Source organism: Pongo pygmaeus, chromosome 16, assembly GCF_028885625.2.
Source record: "Pongo pygmaeus isolate AG05252 chromosome 16, NHGRI_mPonPyg2-v2.0_pri, whole genome shotgun sequence".
Classification (NCBI taxonomy): Eukaryota; Metazoa; Chordata; class Mammalia; order Primates; family Hominidae; genus Pongo; species Pongo pygmaeus.
This window is the reverse complement of record NC_072389.2, coordinates 64453697-64472183: the sequence shown is the minus strand read 5'-3', so window position 1 is coordinate 64472183 and position 18487 is coordinate 64453697. Positions and strand designations below refer to the sequence as shown.

The window sequence follows — 18487 nt, the reverse complement described above, 5'->3', positions numbered from 1 at the left end:
TCACATTTCTTCAGCTATACTAAAGAACAAATCTAAATTCCTTAAAACTTCCATTCAATCCACCTCAATTACATAATATTAACATGAGAAAAAATATACCCTACTCTTAAGCCAAGTAAATACTAAAAATTTAAGAACTGGGATTAAAGGTTATTTCATAAGGAAGTATAAAATGCTTCATTGATATGACTCTAGATTTTGTGTCCACTAAGTATATACTTACAAGTGGGTGGCATGTAATGTCGACATGATGAGAGAGAGGGCTGTGGAGGGGGCTGGGGCTGGGGCTGCGCAACCATGCTTGATCCATAGCCATCTATTGATGATAAAGGTTGACTTGGGGCAGCAGCAGCAGCCTGATGGCCAAAGATTGCAGCTCGGGAGGAAGAAACAGGGCAGCAGGGGTCAAATGCAGATGCTCCATGAAAACTGCCACTTCCATGACTTCTGATACCATTGTTGCTCAGGTCTACTGGCAATGCCTGCTAGATAAAAAGGAAGTATATTTTATCTTTTTAAAGTTTGGTCAAACATTTCATGTTATATTATAAAAGTATTCCTAACACAACCAAAAAAACATAATCTTTAAATTAGTTTGAAAACAGTAAGATTCTTAGTATGAAGAACCAGTGAGTACCAACAAAATACTTGGTTATCTTGAATATAACAAGTGTATCCTGGATTGTGAAAACTGTAGTGGTTTTATAGTTAAACCAATTTTTAAAAATCAAGCATAAGATTTTATCACAAGATGAACAAAAGTTTAATATATTAAAATCTTTTTGTCTTATAACAAATACATCTTAGAAACTTTAAAAATCATACTTCTATATTCTCCTTTATCCCAACACTGTGACTAGTACTTTAGGACTCCTTCAGAAAACGTACTATCACACTAGTGAAAATATTAAGGTTCTAGGAAAAATCTTGTCTGCCCCAAATTCCAAACTGTATAAAGCAAGAATTCAATTAAAGTGCTAATAAACAAATCTACATTATTCAAAATAACAATGGACATAAGATTTTTCAGACTAAATCATGAATTACCTTTGCCACTTAAAGCTTTCACTTGTTCAAAAACATAAGAATAAAAAAAGTTAAAGCACTGCTTCCTTTTATAGGCATATTTATTGCATTTTATAGGCACATTTAGTGCTTTGCAGATGTTCGGGGTTTTTTGTTTTGTTTTTAATAACTTGAAGGTTTGTGGCGACACTGTGTCAAGCAAGTCTATCAGAGTTACTTTTCCAACAGCATGTGGAAACTCTGTCTGTGTCACATTTTGGTAATTCTCATAATATTTATATTTTTCTCATTATTATTTTATCTGTTATGGTGATATTTGATCAGTAGTCATTGATGTTACTATTATAATTGCTTTGGGCACCAAGAACTTTGCCCATATAAGACAACAAATTTAATAGATAAATATGTGTGTCCTGACCAGATGCTTCCCCATTACCCTCCTCTCCTCTCTTTGGGCCTCCCTATTCCCTGAGACACAACAACATTGAAATTAGGCCAATTAATGGCCTCTAGTATTCAAGTGAAAGGAAGATTTGCACATCTCTCATTTTAAATCAAAACCGAGAAATGATTAAGCTTAGTGAGGAAGGCATGTCAAAAGCCGAACAGGCCAAAAGCTAGGCCTCTTGCACCAGTCAGCCAAGTCATGAATGCAAAGGAAAAATCCTTGAAAGAAACTGAAAGCACTCCAGTGAACACACAAATGATAAGAAAGTGAAACACCCTTATTGCTGATTTAAAGAAAGTTTTAGTGATCTAGGTGGAAGATCAAACCAGCTACAACATTCTCTTAAGCCAAAGCCTAAGCCAGAGCAAAGTCCTAACTCTTCAATTCTATGAAGGCTGAGGGAGGCAAGGAGGCTGCAGAAGAAAAGTCTGAAGACAGCAGAGGTTAGTTCATGAAATTGAAGGAAAGAAGCTATCTCTATAAGATAAAAGTACAAGGAGAAGCAGCAAGTGCTGATGTAGAAGCTACAGTAAGTTATCCAGAAAATCTAGCTAAGATCATTTATGGAAAGTGCTACAGTGAATAACAGATTTTCCATGTAGACAAAACAGCCTAATATTGGAAGATGTCATCCAGGACTTTCATAGCTAAAGAGAAGTCAATGGCTGGCTTCAAAGTTTCCAAGGACTGGATGATTCTTGTTAGGGTCTAATGTAGCTGGTGACTTAAAATCCAATGCTCATTTACAATTCCAGAATTCCCAGGGCCCTTAAGACTTATGCTAAATCTATTCTGCCTGTGCTCTATTAACAAACAACAAAGCCTAGACGACAGTACAGCTATTTACATGGTTTACTGAATATTTTCAGAATACTGTTGAGACCCACTACTAAGAAAAAAATATTCCTTTCAAAATGTTACTGCTTGGCAAAAGTGAGAACTTTCCTCAAAAAAGAAAAAAGAAAATTGCTGTTTCTTGACAATGCACATAGTCACCAAAGAGCTCTGATGATGTATAAGTAGATTAATGTTTTCATACCTAACACAACATCCAGTCTATGAATCAAGGAGTAATTTCAACTTTCAAGTCTTATTATTAAAGAAATACATTTCATAAGGCTATAGTTGCCATAATAATTCCTCTGATCAATCTGGGCAAAAGTAAATTGAAAACCTTCCAGAAAGGAGTCACCATTCTAGATGTCATTAAGAACATTTGTGGTTCATGGAAGGCAGTCAAAATATTAACATTAATAATTTGGAAGAAGTGGATTCCAAGCCTCATGCATACTTTGAGGGGTTCAAGACTTCAGTGGACGAAGTAACTACAAATGTTGTGAAGACAGTGAGAGAACTAGAATAAGTAGTTGGACCCTGAAGATGTGATTGAATTGCCCCAAATCCTGATAAAAGTTGAATGAGTTGCTTCTGACGGAGGAGCAAAGAAAGTAGTTTCTTTCTTTTATTTATTTTATCTTATTTTTTTTTTGGAGACGGTGTCTCACTCTATTGCCCAGGTTGGTGTGCAGTAGTGCAATCTTAGCTCACTGCAACTTCCGCCTCCCAGGTTCAGGCAATTATCTTATCTCAGCCTCACGAGCAGCTAGGATTACAGGTGCATGCCACCACGCACGGCTAATTTTTGTATTTTTAGTAGACACAGGGTTTCACCATGTTGGCCACGCTGTTCTTGAACTGCTGACCGCAAGTGATCTGCCTGCCTCAGCCTCCCAAACAAAGTGCTGGGATTACAGAAGTGAGCCACTGTACCCAGGCTCTTTTATTTATTTATTTTTGAGACAAGATCTCACTGTGTTGCCTACACTGGAGTGCAGTAATACAAACATGGCTCACTGCAGCCTCCACCTACCCAGCTCAAGCAATCCTCCCAACTTCAGCCTCCCAAGTAGCTAGGACCACAGGCATGTGCCACTGCACACAGTTAATTTTTAGATTTTTTGTAGAGACACAGTCTTGCCACGTTGCCCAGACTGGTCTTTAACTCCTCCCACCTCAGCCCCACAAAAAGTGTTGGGAATGCATGAGCCAACATGCCCAGCTGGAAGTAGTTTCTTTTTTTTAAATAAAAAAATTGCAGGGCCCCAGATACATCATTTAAACAAACAAACAAACAAACAACAACAAAAAAAAAACTGCAGCAAAAGTGGTTTCCTGAGATAGAATCTTCTCCTGGTAAAGATACTAGGAAAAAGATGGAAATGATAGGCCGGGCATGGTGGCTCACGCCTGTAATCCCAGTACTTTGGGAAGCTGAGGCAGGCAGATCACGAGGTCAGGAGACTGAGACCAATGTGGCTATCACGGTGAAACCCCGTCTCTACTAAAAAATACAAAAAATTAGCTGGGCGTGGTGGCGGGCACCTGTAGTCCCAGCTACTTGGGAGGCTGAGGCAGGAGAATGGCATGAACCCGGGAGGTGGAGCTTGCAGTGAGCCGAGATCACCCCACTGCACTCCAGCCTGGGCAACAGAGTGAGACTGTCTCAAAAAAAAAAAAAAAATGGAAATGACAGCGAAAGATTTAGAATATCACATAAACTTAATATATTACATTAGTACATTACATAAACTTAAAGCAGCTGCAAAGTTTGAAAGGATTGATTCCAATTCTGAAAGAAGTTCTATGGGTAAAACGCCATTAAACAGCATCATGTGCTACAGAGAAATCTTTCATGAAAGGAACAGTCAATCAATGCAGCAAACTTCATTGTTATCTTACTTCAAGAAATTGCCACAGCCACCCCAATCTTTAGGTACCACCACTCTCATCAGTCATAGCCACCAACATTAAGGCAAGACCCTCCATCAGCAAAAAGTTTACAATTTGCTGAAGTCTCAGAGGATTGCTGGCATTTTTAAAAAATGTATTAGCAATAAAGTATTTTTAAATTGAATTATTTTTAAACTGAAACATGTACAATGAGGTATTTTTAAACTGAAGTATTTTCAAATTGAAGCATGTACTTTTTTTAAACATAATGTCACTGTACAGTGGACTTAGTACAGTGTAAACATTAAATTTTATATGTACTGGGAAACAAAAAAATTCACGTGACTTGCTTTATTGCAATATTCACTTTACTGTATTTATTGTGGTTATCTGGAACCAAACCTGCAGTATCTCCAAGGTATGCTTGTATTAGGAATATGATATTAGGGAAAGCCCATTAACTAAGTTGGGAAATAAACCAGAGGGTACATTCCACTTCCACTCATCAGTAATATTTTCCTCCAAAAGCTTTTTTTTTTTTTTTTTTTTTTTTTTTTTTTGAGACAGGATCTCTGTTACCCAGGCTGGAGTGCAGTGGCACAATCTTGGCTCACTGCAACCTCCTAGGCTCAAGTGATTCTCCTACCTCAGCCACCCACAAGAAGCTAGAACTAAAGGCACGAGACCCCACGCCCAGCTAATTTATGGTTTTTTGTTTCGTTTTGTTAGAGACGGGGTTTCACCATGTTGCACAGGGTGGTCTCGAACTCTTACGGTCAAGCAATCCACCCGTCTCAGCCTCCCAAGGTGCTAGGATTTCAGGCGTAAGCCACTATGCACTGCCTTCCAAAAGCATCTGGAAAAATCCTAAGCAAAACACTTTCACCTCTACTCTAGAGCAAAGGCAAGAATCACTTCTTTGTATTCTTTTTTTTTTTTTGAGATGGAGTCTCGCTCTGTTGCCCAGGCTGGAGTGCAGCGGCGTGATCTCGGCTCACTGCAAGCTCCGCCTCCCGGGTTCAGGCCCATTCTCCTGCCTCAGCCTCCTGAGTAGCTGGGACTACAGGCACCCACCACCATGCCCGGCTACTTTTTTTGTATTTTTAGTAGAGACGGGGTTTCACCATGTTAGCCAGGATGGTCTCGATCTCCTGACTTCGTGATCCGCCTGCCTTGGCCTCCCAAAGTGCTGGGATGACAGGCGTGAGCCACCGCACCCGGCCACTTCTTCGTATTCTTGAATACAAACCTACTGCTTAGGTTCAATGGAACCATACTTTTCAAAATGTGATTAAAGATCATAAAGCTCTGATGTTATATATGGAATTATATACAGCAACTGTGCAATACTGGAAGCTGAGGGGCTGGAGATGAAAAAACCTAGGGTAATGCATTTGTCAAAGGCCCAAGTCACCCAACAGTCCTGAGAGGAACCACAGCAGTCTTTTTAATTTCAGTGAGCTCTAGGTTTAGGGGGAAGAATAGAAACAAAAGGAACTCTGGGTGCTGAAAGGAAAGAGGCATGATGATACTCAAGTTGGGAAAGAGAAAAGGAGGAGCTCCTTTCTTCTGTATTATTTATCTACAATCAAGTATATATGTCTGTTCTCCTTCTGTTGAGCTGTACAATCAAGTATATGTCTGTTCTTCTGTTGAATTGGCAAATACAACGTATGTCTTCAATTCAGGTAAATACGGTTTAAGAATAATGTTTTAAGACTGAATTTATGTTTATGGTTCAAATCCTTTCCCTACTATTTAGACTAAAATTAGCAAATGGACTAGAATATCAACATCTTATGAAGGTGACCAAATTTCATTTTATCTTCATCTCTAGTCAGCGATTAAGAACATTCCCAGAGTAAAGTAATTCCTAGAAGAAACTGACGGTAAAATTAAAGAATAAAGGGAAAATAAAAACAGTAATGAGAACCCTCTTCTTCACAATTCCAGTTCATTCAATTCTTACTCTCGAAGGACAATCAAGGGTAAGCAAGATGAGTATAGTGATGGGACATAATAATTGGCTTACACAGATGATACATGACGTATCACACTAATTAAACTACTAGGCACGGTGGTACATGCCTGTAGTCCCAGCCAATTAGAAGTCTGGGGCAGGAGGATTACTTGAGCCCAGGAGTTTAAGGCCAGCCTGAGAATCAAGGCAAGATCCTCTCTTAAAAAAAAAAAAAAAAAAAAAAAAAAAAAAAAAGCAGGAGGTGGCGTGGGGTTGGGGGGTGGGTGTGGTGTGGCAGGGGTGGGTAGGGATGAAAGCCATACCATATCAAAGCAAGCAGTGAGGACTATCTACGTGACTACTCCATCTTCTCAGTTTGCCGGTCTAATTTTTCTTTGACACTCAAACATAAGATATCTACAAAATAAAAAAATTTTCTGGCACTCAAACATAAGATATCTACAAAATAAAAAATTTTTATCTACAAAATAAAAAATAAAAATAAAAAATTTTTCTGGCACTCAAACGTAAGATATCTACAAAATCACAAATCTCAGGTTTTGTTTGCTTCTTCTGCTCCTCTACTTTCTGCTGTACCCAAATAGGTCTAAAGTGAAGACTATATGAGGCTATTTTATCAGCATTTGGTTAATTTTAGAGTCCTACAAACATCAATATGAGTCTCAAACTGTTGTCTTCAAAAATCTCACTCTCTTTACCTTCAAACCCATTAGCACCACTGAATGCCTGGGATCCCGCTGATTCTTCTCAAGTTTTGTTTGCAGTCCAAATACTTCTACTAATACTTACAGGTGGGTAAATGGGTTATATTTATTTCACACTGAATACAACTGTAAAAGAGATCCTACTTATAATTAACTCAAGCTGAAATAAAAAGTTGTACACATAATTGATGTCTCAAACTAGCTGTATTATTTTATTAATAACAAACTATTCTGCAAATGAGACTTTTGGCAGCTCTTTAATGAATGTAGGAAAAGCTGGTACACCCACCTCTTCACCATTTTCCTACAATACTTATGAAGCATCATGTAACCAAATTTACAGCAAAATAAAGTTATACTTTCAAGCAGATCCTTTCATTCAATCCACTGGAAAATTCTTCTTGATGCTCCCTCGTTCCCAAGAGATAGGACAGGTCTCGACAATCCGTTAATACCAAGAAATGTTACCAAAACCGAAATAACACCTAAAATCTCTTTAATTATATTTTCTACTCAATTCAAACTTCCTCTTGATAGTACCAGCTGTATTTTTAAAGAGAATACAACTCCTTAATTTTTTTTTTTTTTTTTTTTTTTTTGAGACAGAGTCTTGTTCTGTCGCCCAGGCTGGAGTGCAATGGCATGATCTCGGCTCACTGCAACCTCCGCCTCCCAGGTTCAATCGATTCTCTTGCCTCAGTCTCCTGAGTAGCTGGGATTACAGGCACGCGCCACACACCCGACTGATTTTTGTATTTTTAGTAGAGATGGGGTTTCACCATGTTGGTCAGGCTGGTCTCGAACTCCTGATCTCGTGATCCACCCACTTTGGCCTCCCAGAGTGCTCGGATTACAGGCATGAGCCACCGCGCCCAGCCCTTGTTAATTATTTTTAATCTGTCAGACCCAGAAGACATAACATCAAAATTTTAAAAAATGAGGCAAGTACTTTAGGAAAGGTCAGGTGACATAGAAAAGTGGTAGCTTGGCCGAGCACGGTGGCTTAATGCCTGTAATCCTAGGCAACAAGAGTGAGACTCAGTCTCAAAAAAAAGAAAAAAAAAAAAAAACTTTGGAGTCTTGCCCTGTTGCCTAGGCTAGAGTGCAGTGGCACGATCTTAGCTCACTACAACCTCCACCTCTAAGGTTAAAGTGATTCTCCTGCCTCAGCCTCCTGAGTAGCTGGGACTACAGGCACACAGCACCACACCCAGCTAATTTTTGTATTTTAGTAGAAACGGGATTTCACCATGTTGGCCAGGCTGGTCTTGAACTTCTGACCTCAGGTGATCCACTCGCCTTGGCCTCCCAAAGTGCTGGGATTACAGGCGTGAGCCACCATGCCAGCCTCTTTGACTTTTCTTGCAGCACTTTTTTTCTGGAATATTATATGTCAAAATTACAATTTTTCTCTGAAATTACATCTTTTGTTCTTTGTTGTTATTGTTTTTTTGAGACAGCATCTCATTCTGTCGCCCAGGCTGGAGTGCAATGGCGTGATCTCGGCTCACTGCAACCTCCGCCTCCCGGGTTCAAGCAATTCTCCTGCCTCAGCCTCCTGAGTTGCAACACGCAGACTTATATCACAATCGTACACGGAAGTGACATAACAAAAGTTAAAGTAGCATGGAACACTTGACTTCTTTTACTCCACGTGATTGCCAATACTAATTTAATATTAGTTGACATTTTACCAACTCAATAATAATACCAACTAATTTACTTAATTATAATTTTTTGCTGACATTTTGATTCTCCATAAACTGAAAACCTCATCTGCCCCTGAGAAAACATGCTACAGGTCTGCAAATGAGAAGGCTGTTTATTTCTAGATGAGTGAAGGTTATAGTGAACTCTAGAGTAGGAGGTAAAAGGGGAAAACTGGGAGAATTTTCCAATTTTTCATGAATTAGCTGGACACTAGAGTTTCAACAATTTGTTTAAAATAAGATCCCAAAGATCAGATTCAACTGTATTTAACTAAAAACATCAAAAACCATTCCAGAATTTTTAAAAAAGTGATTTTTAGATTAAGTATCAGTTTTGATTACCCACATCCCTGGCCCATTCAATTAGTTGTAATAATTTAGTCCACCTGAAAATCCCAGAGACTTAATTAAAAATAAACCACAGACCACTAAATTAGGCCATTTTCGAATGTAAGAATGTGACTAATTTAGTGTATAAAATCTATCCCTAGGGTTTTTTTCCTCTTCCCGAAGCCACCACAATTAAAAAAGAAAGGTGGGTTGGTTTTAAAGCAAGTAGTTACTCCCTCACGCTGGGTTTTCCAGCCATCTAAAACAGGAAGAAGGCGAAGGGAAAGGAGAAAGGAAAGGGAAGGAATGAAGGGGAAGACAAGAGGGAAGGAAGGAGGAGAAGAGAGAGAGGAAAGGAAGGAAGAATGGGAGGGAGTTAAAAAAAAAAAAAAAAGAAACAGAGGGAGGCAGGGAGGGAAGAAAGTAGGGAGAGAAATGGAGGGAGGGAGAGAGACAGGAATGAAGGAAGAGGAAGAGACAGAAAAGGGAGAAGGAGAGAGAGAGAGACAAGGGAGGCAGGAAAGAAAGAATGACTCAAATTCCACATACCTGTTCATGATAGCTGGTACCAGAACTACTATTTGCTCCACAAGGTGCTTGTACTTGTGGAGGTCTTTCCACAGGGCAAGCAGGATCACTAAAGGAAGGAGAAACTGGGACAGCTGGGTGGGGAGTATGGTGGTGGTGGTGATGATGTTGAAAATGGTGACCATGCTGCTGAAAGCAACTTGTATGAGGATGTCCTAATGCATGGTGGTTCTGTGACGACCCTCCACATGGTGAGTGCTGGGGACAGCAGGAAGGTAACCTTGGCATTGCAGGAGGGCCAGTTTCCATTACAGCACTAGATGTAGTTCTCCTTGAGTCATCTTGAAACAGAAAAAAATGCACAGAATAATCAAATCATGAAATATCACTGTGTAAAAAAATAGGTATGGGGTATAAATAATAAATGTTTAAAGAAATGTTCAGTAAATTCAAATCTCTGTAAATAATGTGATAGTGTCACATTCTTTTTTTTTTTTTTTGAGATGGAGTCTTGCTCTTGTTGCACAGGCTGGAGTGCAGTGGCGCCATCTTGGCTCACCAAACCTCCGCCTCCTGGGTTCAAGCGATTCTCCTCCCTCGGCCTCCTGAGTAGCTGGGATTACAGGCATGCGCCATCACGCCCAGCTAATTTTGTATTTTTAGTACAGATGGGGTTTCTCCATGTTGGTCAGGCTGGTCTTGAACTCCCAACCTCAGGTGATCTGCCCACCTCAGCCTCCCAAAGTGCTGGGATTACAGGCGTGAGCCACCGTGCCTGGCCGATAGTGCCATATTCTTAACATATACATCATATGATTTTATGCAGTGGTCTTCATTGGGATTTTCGTGAAACTCTAAATTCTTCAGGAGGCTCATATTTACTGTGATGTGTAAGTATGGCAATAGATCATGTTTTCCTATGGCATAACAAATGATTTATTACCAGTAAAACTGTATTTTAAAAGTTTAAAAATACGAGTCCTTCCACTATACGCTACAAAGCAAATGCTCTTCCCCTGAGCTCCATGAACCCCTAATATCATAAATCATTCCTACATAATGCAGACAGCTATGTACTTCTTAAAATCTCACCTTAAGACACAGCCACCCAAGTCAGAGTGTATCTGGTGAAGTCTCACTATCCGCCAACACAAATATATATATATATATATTTTTTTTTTTTTTTTTTTTTGAAGACCGGGTCTCACTCTGTCTCCCAGGCTGGAGTGCAGCGGCTCGATCTTGGCTCAGTGCAACCTCCGCCTCCCAGGCTCAACAGATTCTCCTGCCTCAGCCTCCTAAGTAGCTGGGACCATAGGCACACACCACCATGCCTGGCTAATTTTTGTATTTTTTGTAGAGGCAAGATTTTGCCACATTGCCCAGGCTGGTCTTAAGCTCCTTCCTGAGCTCAGGTGATCCGCCCACCTCAGCATCCCAAAGTGCATGGATTAAAGGCATGAGCCACCACGTCTGGACCATTATCTTTTTTCCTTCCTTTGGACTCTATAGTCAGAACCAATAGAACATAAGAAATGATTAGACTCTAATACTTGGAAAATAAAATGTGCTTTAAAGTAATCTAATGACTTAGTGTCACATAGTGGGGAAAGAAACATGGAGTCAAATGAATCTGGGTTCTAATCTGGGACCTTTCTTTTAGCAATGTGACCTTAGGAAAGTTATTTAACCTCCTTTTCATCTATAAAATGTGGTAATAAAATTGTCTTGCATGGTTGTTAGAAAAGATAAATTTCTCGGTATAAAACACATGAGTCCTGATTATGCTCTCTGCCACATGCCCACTTATTTTGAAGGTATGTTCTTCTACGGCAAAAGAACTGCAAAAGTATCCCCTGAAAGTCTGTCCCAGTGTTTCAAATTCATTTAAAACCCAGAAACTCTTCCTCAAACTAAATATTATGTGGAAACTATATAAAAGAGATTTTTAAAAATTGAAGCTTCTGATTAAATTACAAGAGTGAAGAGCCTAAAGCCAAAGCCCCGCCCTGCTGCCATCCTTAACCCCCCACTCTGATTCTGAGGCATCTCCTCAGAACCCTTAGAATTCTGGAACATTACTGCCCTAGGCTTGATTTTAGAGTACCCAAGAGTAGGGATACCCTGCTCCTATGTGGCTCAAAGTACCTAACTAATCTCTTCTGGGCCAATATATCAATTAGGAATCTTCTGCTTGTTTACAAATAAAATAAAAATCCAACCAAAACAGCTTAAATAATAAAGGGAATTATGGGTTCACATAAATGAACCTGGGTAGGGGGGTGCTTCAGGCTCTGCTTGGTAAGATTCAGCAAATTTCCCTAAAATTCTCCTGGCTCTGCCCTCTCTTACATGTCTTATCCTGCCTTTCCTGATTCTCATCTCTTCAAGGTCTGTGCTCTAACCTCTGTTACACAGTAGCTCTAATCTAAATTTCTGTGTATTCATTTTTTCCAAGCTGCTAGCCTGGCCTATGGGGCTAATCTCCCAAACCCTTTTGTAAAGGTTCTTAACCTGGGAACTAGAATTCACAGGTCTATGAACTTGGACGGAAGAAAAATACAAACTGAAACTAACCTCTAACTGCCCCTAGAATTATGTTAAATATTGTAATTTGCAATAAAAACAAAGTCAACAAATTATTATTATTTTTTTCGAGACAGAGTCTTGCTCTGTCGCCCAGGCTAGAGTGCAGTGGCGCAATCTCCGTTCATTGCAAGCTCCGCCTCCTGGGTTCATGCCATTCTCCTGCCTCAGCCTCCCGAGTAGCTGGGACTACAGGCGCCTGCCACCACGCCCGGCTAATTTTTTTGTATTTTTAGTAGAAACGGGGTTTCACCGTGTTAGCCAGGATGGTATCGATCTCCTGACCTCATGATCCACCCACCTCGACCTCCCAAAGTGCTGGGATTACAGGTGTGGAGCACCACGCCCGGCCAGATTATTTACTTTTTAAAACAAATAAAAGCAGTTCCAAAGTCAGTTCTATAATTATGTTACTTTCATTCACTTGTATTCCAAATGTGTTGAATAACCTGGTCAGTGTTAAAACTAGCGTTATCAGGAACTGACCACGATCGAAAGTCTTTTAGGGCTATGCTGAACCCAACATTAAGTAACTGTTTCCTATAAATTATAATATGTATAGTAATTACTCATTATTACAGTAGCTTTACTTGCTACAGCATTTTCAGGGTTTTATCTTAGTCTCTACGTAAAAGTGTTATACAAGTCAACATCATTTATTGTGTACTGCATCAGGAAAAAAAGGTTGAAAACTTTTGGGACACCAAGTTCACTCACTGGGATACACTAAACTACCTTCATGGTTCCTTCCAACTCTGACACTTAAATTTTACAAACCAAGTTATTTGAGGGTTACGTTGACTCTAAAAGTCAGGGTACCAGTTTGTAACCATCACTAAAGTGATGGATATGACATGTATCTGTTCAGAAATAGCTTGTCCTCTTTTGCCTTTGAGCATTTTGAATATATATAGTCCAGGACCTCTTTGTTTCTCAAATAGGCTTGCATCTAAAAGTAAAGACAACCAATTAGCCTCTCATTCGAGAGTTACTACCCAAATAAAATTGTCATAAATTAGAGGTGAAATACAAAGATGTATGATTCAGTAAATAAAACACTTCCTTTTCTATTAAAATTAGCCCATAGAGGGCCCACTAAAAATGAGACAATTATGAATCTGCATTAGGGAAATTAACTCCACAACCTAGTGACAATAATTTGTTTAAAGTGCCTCCTAGGAGTGCCTTCAGTAACTCTAGCAGGATTATCTAGATGCAGGCATAAATTACTCATTCATTCAACAGTCTTACACATAATAAAGTCATCATAAAAGATCTACAAAAGGCACTGGATAATACAAAGGTGAAAATGAAAGTCCTGGCCTTTAACATAACTTACAGTATGGTCTGCCTTTGCTGTTTTTACCTCTAGCAACCAGAAACATGCTTGCACAATGTAGGTGGCTCAATAAGCACTTTCTATACTTAATTTCAACTCACAAGGGAAAAGCAGCATGCAATTACGTAGCTAAGTGCCAAGAAGAGAAACACTTGCTCTTTGGCCCTTAAGGAAGCTCATCATCAAGCATGGAGACAATTTAGGATACAAATCAACCAGTATTAGAACAGAAACACTGGGTTCTAGCACAGCATAAAGCAATGCTGTCCCCAGTATCTGGCAATGCCTGGAGACATTTTTGGTTGTCACAACTGGAAGGGAGGTGATGTTACTGGAATTTAGAGGCTACAAACCAAGGATAGTGGTAAATATCCTGTAAGCACAGCCCTTCCCCACCTCCCACTGTAAGAACTATCTGGCCCAAAGTCAATATTAGTGCCAAGGCTGAGAAATCTTGGCATAAAGGGGAAAAGTAGAGGTACCACGCCAGACTGCCTAGGTTTGAATTCTTGCTCCACTATCATATAACCTTGGATATGTTACTTCACCTGTAGAATGAGAAGAGTAATAAAATCTGCCTCACTGGTTACTGCAAAAATCAGTTATTATAGGCAAATCCACCGGCCAACACTATAGGCTCAACAAATGTTAGCTATTGCTATCCACTGGAGAGTAAGCTCTGTTAGAACAAAAATTTATCTGTTTTGTTCCCACTGCCTAGAACAGTGCCTGACATATAGTGTGCCATCAATAAATATGTGTTAAACAAATGAATCTATAAGATATCATGTAGGCATAACACAAGGACCACATGGAGAGGTCAGGCAGATAATGAGCTGTTTGTGGCACATTGAGTTTGAACTGACTGCAGAATGGTCCAGGACAGATGTCCAAGAAGCAATTGGATATGAAACTCTAAAATGGCCGGGCATGGTGGCTCACACTTGTAATCCCAGCACTTTGGGAAGCTGAGGCAAGTGAATTACCTGAGTCCAGGAGTTCGAGACCAGCCTGGGCAACATGGCAAAACCCTATCTCTACAAAAAATACATAAATTGGCCAGGTGTGGTGGAGTGTGCCTGTAGTCCCAGCTACTTGTGGGGCTGATGCAGGAGGATCACTTGAGCCTGGAAGTGGAGGCTGCAGTGAGCCTGCACTCTAGCCTATGTGACAAAGCAAGACCCTGTCTCAAAAAAAAAAAAAAAAAAAGAAGTTTAAAACAAATACAGTGGCCAAAAAACACAGAAGAGAGAGTCATCAGCATACTAGTGATAGGTGACAACACTTACAGTTATGAAATGGGCTAGTGAAAAGGGGGATGAGAACACAGTCCTGGGAAGAAAATGAATTATGAAAAGGAGACAACTGTCAGATTTTAAAAGATCATGTTTATTCATTATGAAAGGAGTCAGAAGCCCATTACAGGAAAGAGTTTAGTGTGACAAAAATACACTTAAATGTACATAGACAAAAACAAGTGTACATGTGCATGTACTAAGGAAATGAAACCAGAGAAGATGCCGAAGACACAAGGAAGATAACAGTTAAAGCAAGGTTAAGGACAAAGGAAAGGATAAGAGGTAGAGCACAGATAAAGGAACTGGAAGGGACGGAAGGAGTTAGGAGACTAGGAATTAGTAGAGGAGGACAGGTAGAGAGCCACAAAAGTTTATATGGAGGCATTGGAAGTTGCAGGAGTTCATGCTTAAGAACTTTCATTTATTCATTTTTTTTAAATTTCCCCTGGGGAATGGAAACCTTGAGGAAAAGCAGAGTGTTTTGAAATAGGCACTTAGAGGAAGGAAAGGGAACTGATCAAGACAATGGTGATTTCCTACAGAAAGCCCAGGATTAGAAACCATAAATTTACGGAGGAACTTGGATAAGTGTGAAGCTAGATGGCCTGAATGTGAGGGTTGGAAATATTCAAAAAGGTACAACATAAGGACAGGTTGTGGAGAAAACAGTTGAACTGATGTTCCATAGGGTCCTGGAAGGAAATGGACCTTAAGAGAGGCCCATTTAGGACTGTAGCCAAGATGCTCAGAAATTAAATCTGATTTGTGAATGAACAAAGATTTATATATAAAAGCTTTCGGAATATTCGGAAATAAAGTTGGGACTGTATCACATAAAATGTATGTAAGAATAATGCCACACATAGGCCGAGTGTGGTAGTTCACACCTGTAATCCCAGCACTTCTGGAGGCTGAGGCAGGTGGATTGCTCGAGCCCAGGAGACTGAGGCAAGTGTGAGCAACATGGCAACATGGCAAAACCCCATCTCTACTAAAATACAAAAATTAGCTGGACGTGGTGGTCATGCCTATGGTCCCCCAGCTACTCGGGAGGATCACTTGAGCCTGGGAGGTGGAGACTGCAGTGAGACAAGATTGTGCCACTGCACACGGGCCTGGGCAAGAGTCAGACCTGTCTCACACACACAAAAAAAATAACAATAATAATGCTACATAAAGCTATAACAGGAGACAGGAGTCAATGAGAAGTCAAATCCCTGCCTCAAAGATTATTACAATTTTGTCAAGGTACTTAACTTCTCAGGTTTCTTCATTTCTGAAATGTTAAGAGAAATGCCAACATCAATAATTTTTTTATTTTTTAAAACAGGGTCTTACTCTGTCATCCGGGCTGGAGTGTAGCAGTGCCATCGAGGATCACTGCAGCCTCGACTTGTCAGGATCACATGATTCTCCTGACTCAGTCTCTGAGGAGCTGGGACTACAGGTGTGTGTCACCACGCCTCACTAATTTCTGCAATTTTCTGGTTTGTTTTGTTTTGTTTTGTTTTTTTCTTCAAAAGAGACAAGGTTTCACCACGTTGCCTAGGCTGGTCTTGAACTCCTGGCCTCGAGTGATCTGCGTCCCTGGCCTCTCAAAGAGCTGGGATTACAGGTGTGAGTCTCACCATGTCAAGGATTTTTGTTTGTTTGTTTTTTGTTTTTTGTTTTTTTCTTTTTATTATTATTATTATTATTATACTTTAGGCTCTATGGTACATGTGCGCAATGTGCAGGTAAGTTACATATGTATACATGTGCCATGCTGGTGTGCTGCACCCACCAACTCGTCATCTAGCATTAGGTATATCTCCCAATGCTATCCCTCCCCCCTCCCCCCACCCCACAACAGTCCCCGAAGTGTGATGTTCCCCTTCCTGTGTCCATGTGTTCTCATTGTTCAATTCCCACCTATGAGTGAGAATATGCGGTGTTTGGGTTTTTGTTCTTGCGATAGTTTACTGAGAATGATGATTTCCAATTTCATCCATGTCCCTACAAAGGACGTGAACTCATCATTTTTTATGGCTGCATAGTATTCCATGGTGTATATGTGCCACATTTTCTTAATCCAGTCTATCATTGTTGGACATTTGGGTTGGTTCCAAGTCTTTGCTATTGTGAATAATGCCGCAATAAACATACGTGTGCATGTGTCTTTATAGCAGCATGATTTATAGTCCTTTGGGTATATACCCAGTAATGGGATGGCTGGGTCAAATGGTATTTCTAGTTCTAGATCCCTGAGGAATCGCCACACTGACTTCCACAAGGGTTGAACTAGTTTACAGTCCCACCAACAGTGTAAAAGTGTTCCTATTTCTCCACATCCTCTCCAGCACCTGTTGTTTCCTGACTTTTTCATGATTGCCATTCTAACTGGTGTGAGATGGTATCTCATTGTGGTTTTGATTTGCATTTCTCTGATGGCCAGTGATGATGAGCATTTTTTTATGTGTTTTTTGGCTGCATAAATGTCTTCTTTTGAGAAGTGTCTGTTCATGTCCTTCGCCCACTTTTTGATGGGGTTGTTTGTTTTTTTCTTGTAAATTTGTTGGAGTTCATTGTAGATTCTGGATATTAGCCCTTTGTCAGATGAGTAGGTTGCAAAAATTTTCTCCCATTTTCTAGGTTGCCTGTTCACTCTGATGGTAGTTTCCTTTGCTGTGCAGAAGCTCTTTAGTTTAATTAGATCCCATTTGTCAATTTTGGCTTTTGTTGCCATTGCTTTTGGTGTTTTAGACATGAAGTCCTTGCCCATGCCTATGTCCTGAATGGTATTGCCTAGGTTTTCTTCTAGGGTTTTTATGGTTTTAGGTCTAACATTTAAGTCTTTAATCCATCTTGAATTGATTTTTGTATAAGGTGTAAGGAAGGGATCCAGTTTCAGCTTTCTACATATGGCTAGCCAGTTTTCCCAGCACCATTTATTAAATAGGGAATCCTTTCCCCATTTCTTGTTTTTGTCAGGTTTGTCAAAGATCAGATAGTTGTAGATATGTGGCATTATTTCTGACGGCTCTGTTCTGTTCCATTGATCTATATCTCTGTTTTGGTACCAGTACCATGCTGTTTTGGTTACTGTAGCCTTGTAGTATAGTTTGAAGTCAGGTAGCGATTACAGGTGTGAGTCTCACCATGTCAAGGATTTTTTTTTTTTTAAGAATTAAAATATATACAATAACATATAAGATACCCAAGTAACAAGCTAAGAAAAGAGTATGTACTCAACAAATGAAATAAAAGCCGATTTCATTTCTGCCTACATTTTTTCAGAGAATGTTTTTAAAAGACACCCCTGGGCACAGTGGTTCACACCTGTAGTCCTAGCTACTTGGGAGGCTGAGGTAGGAGGATCACCTGAGCCTGGAACTTCAAGACTAGCCTGGGCCAAAAAAACAAGAAAGACACTCCTGGGAAATCTCCCTGAGAATGTTTCTCAATTCTGCCCTCAGTTTTCCAGAGGAGAGAATACTTTCTGATCCAGCCACATGTAGTTTTCTAATCTGCCAGATGTAAATTACATGAATATTAAAAGAATTAAATGAGATATTATTAAAAGCAAAAAGGGATAGAAAATATAAGATGGTTTCATTATTAATGGTGATTTAGTCAATCCACAAGCTACACAGTCTACAGTGTCCCTATTGGTAAGCAGTTAGCAAGTTCCTATCTCTGTACCATTATCCAAAAATGAAAGAAAGCTAGTTTAAGGCTCAGTTAAACAAAGGATACAAGAGAGAGGCAGAGATATCACTGCTAATTGAAACATAAGAACTAGCTTGAGATAAGAGCTAAAACTAAAGAA

At 39.8% G+C, this 18487-nt stretch overlaps 1 protein-coding gene across 13 annotated transcripts in view; it reads right to left on the bottom strand.

Annotated features, from left to right (window-relative positions):
• Window positions 1–18487, bottom strand: part of RNF111 (ring finger protein 111) — a 112389-nt gene that overhangs the window by 20584 nt on the left and 73318 nt on the right. For 7 of the 13 annotated variants that reach the window (XM_054451255.1, XM_054451259.1, XM_054451260.1 and 4 more), the window contains exons 6-7: window positions 9478–9797; window positions 224–485 (exon numbers count right to left, since the gene is read on the bottom strand). In XM_054451255.1, coding sequence (XP_054307230.1) covers window positions 224–485; window positions 9478–9797 — 582 coding nt within the window. The remainder of the gene's footprint in view (window positions 1–223; window positions 486–9477; window positions 9798–18487) is intronic. The other 6 variants (XM_054451257.1, XM_054451261.1, XM_054451264.1 and 3 more) reach the window with 1 other exon arrangement.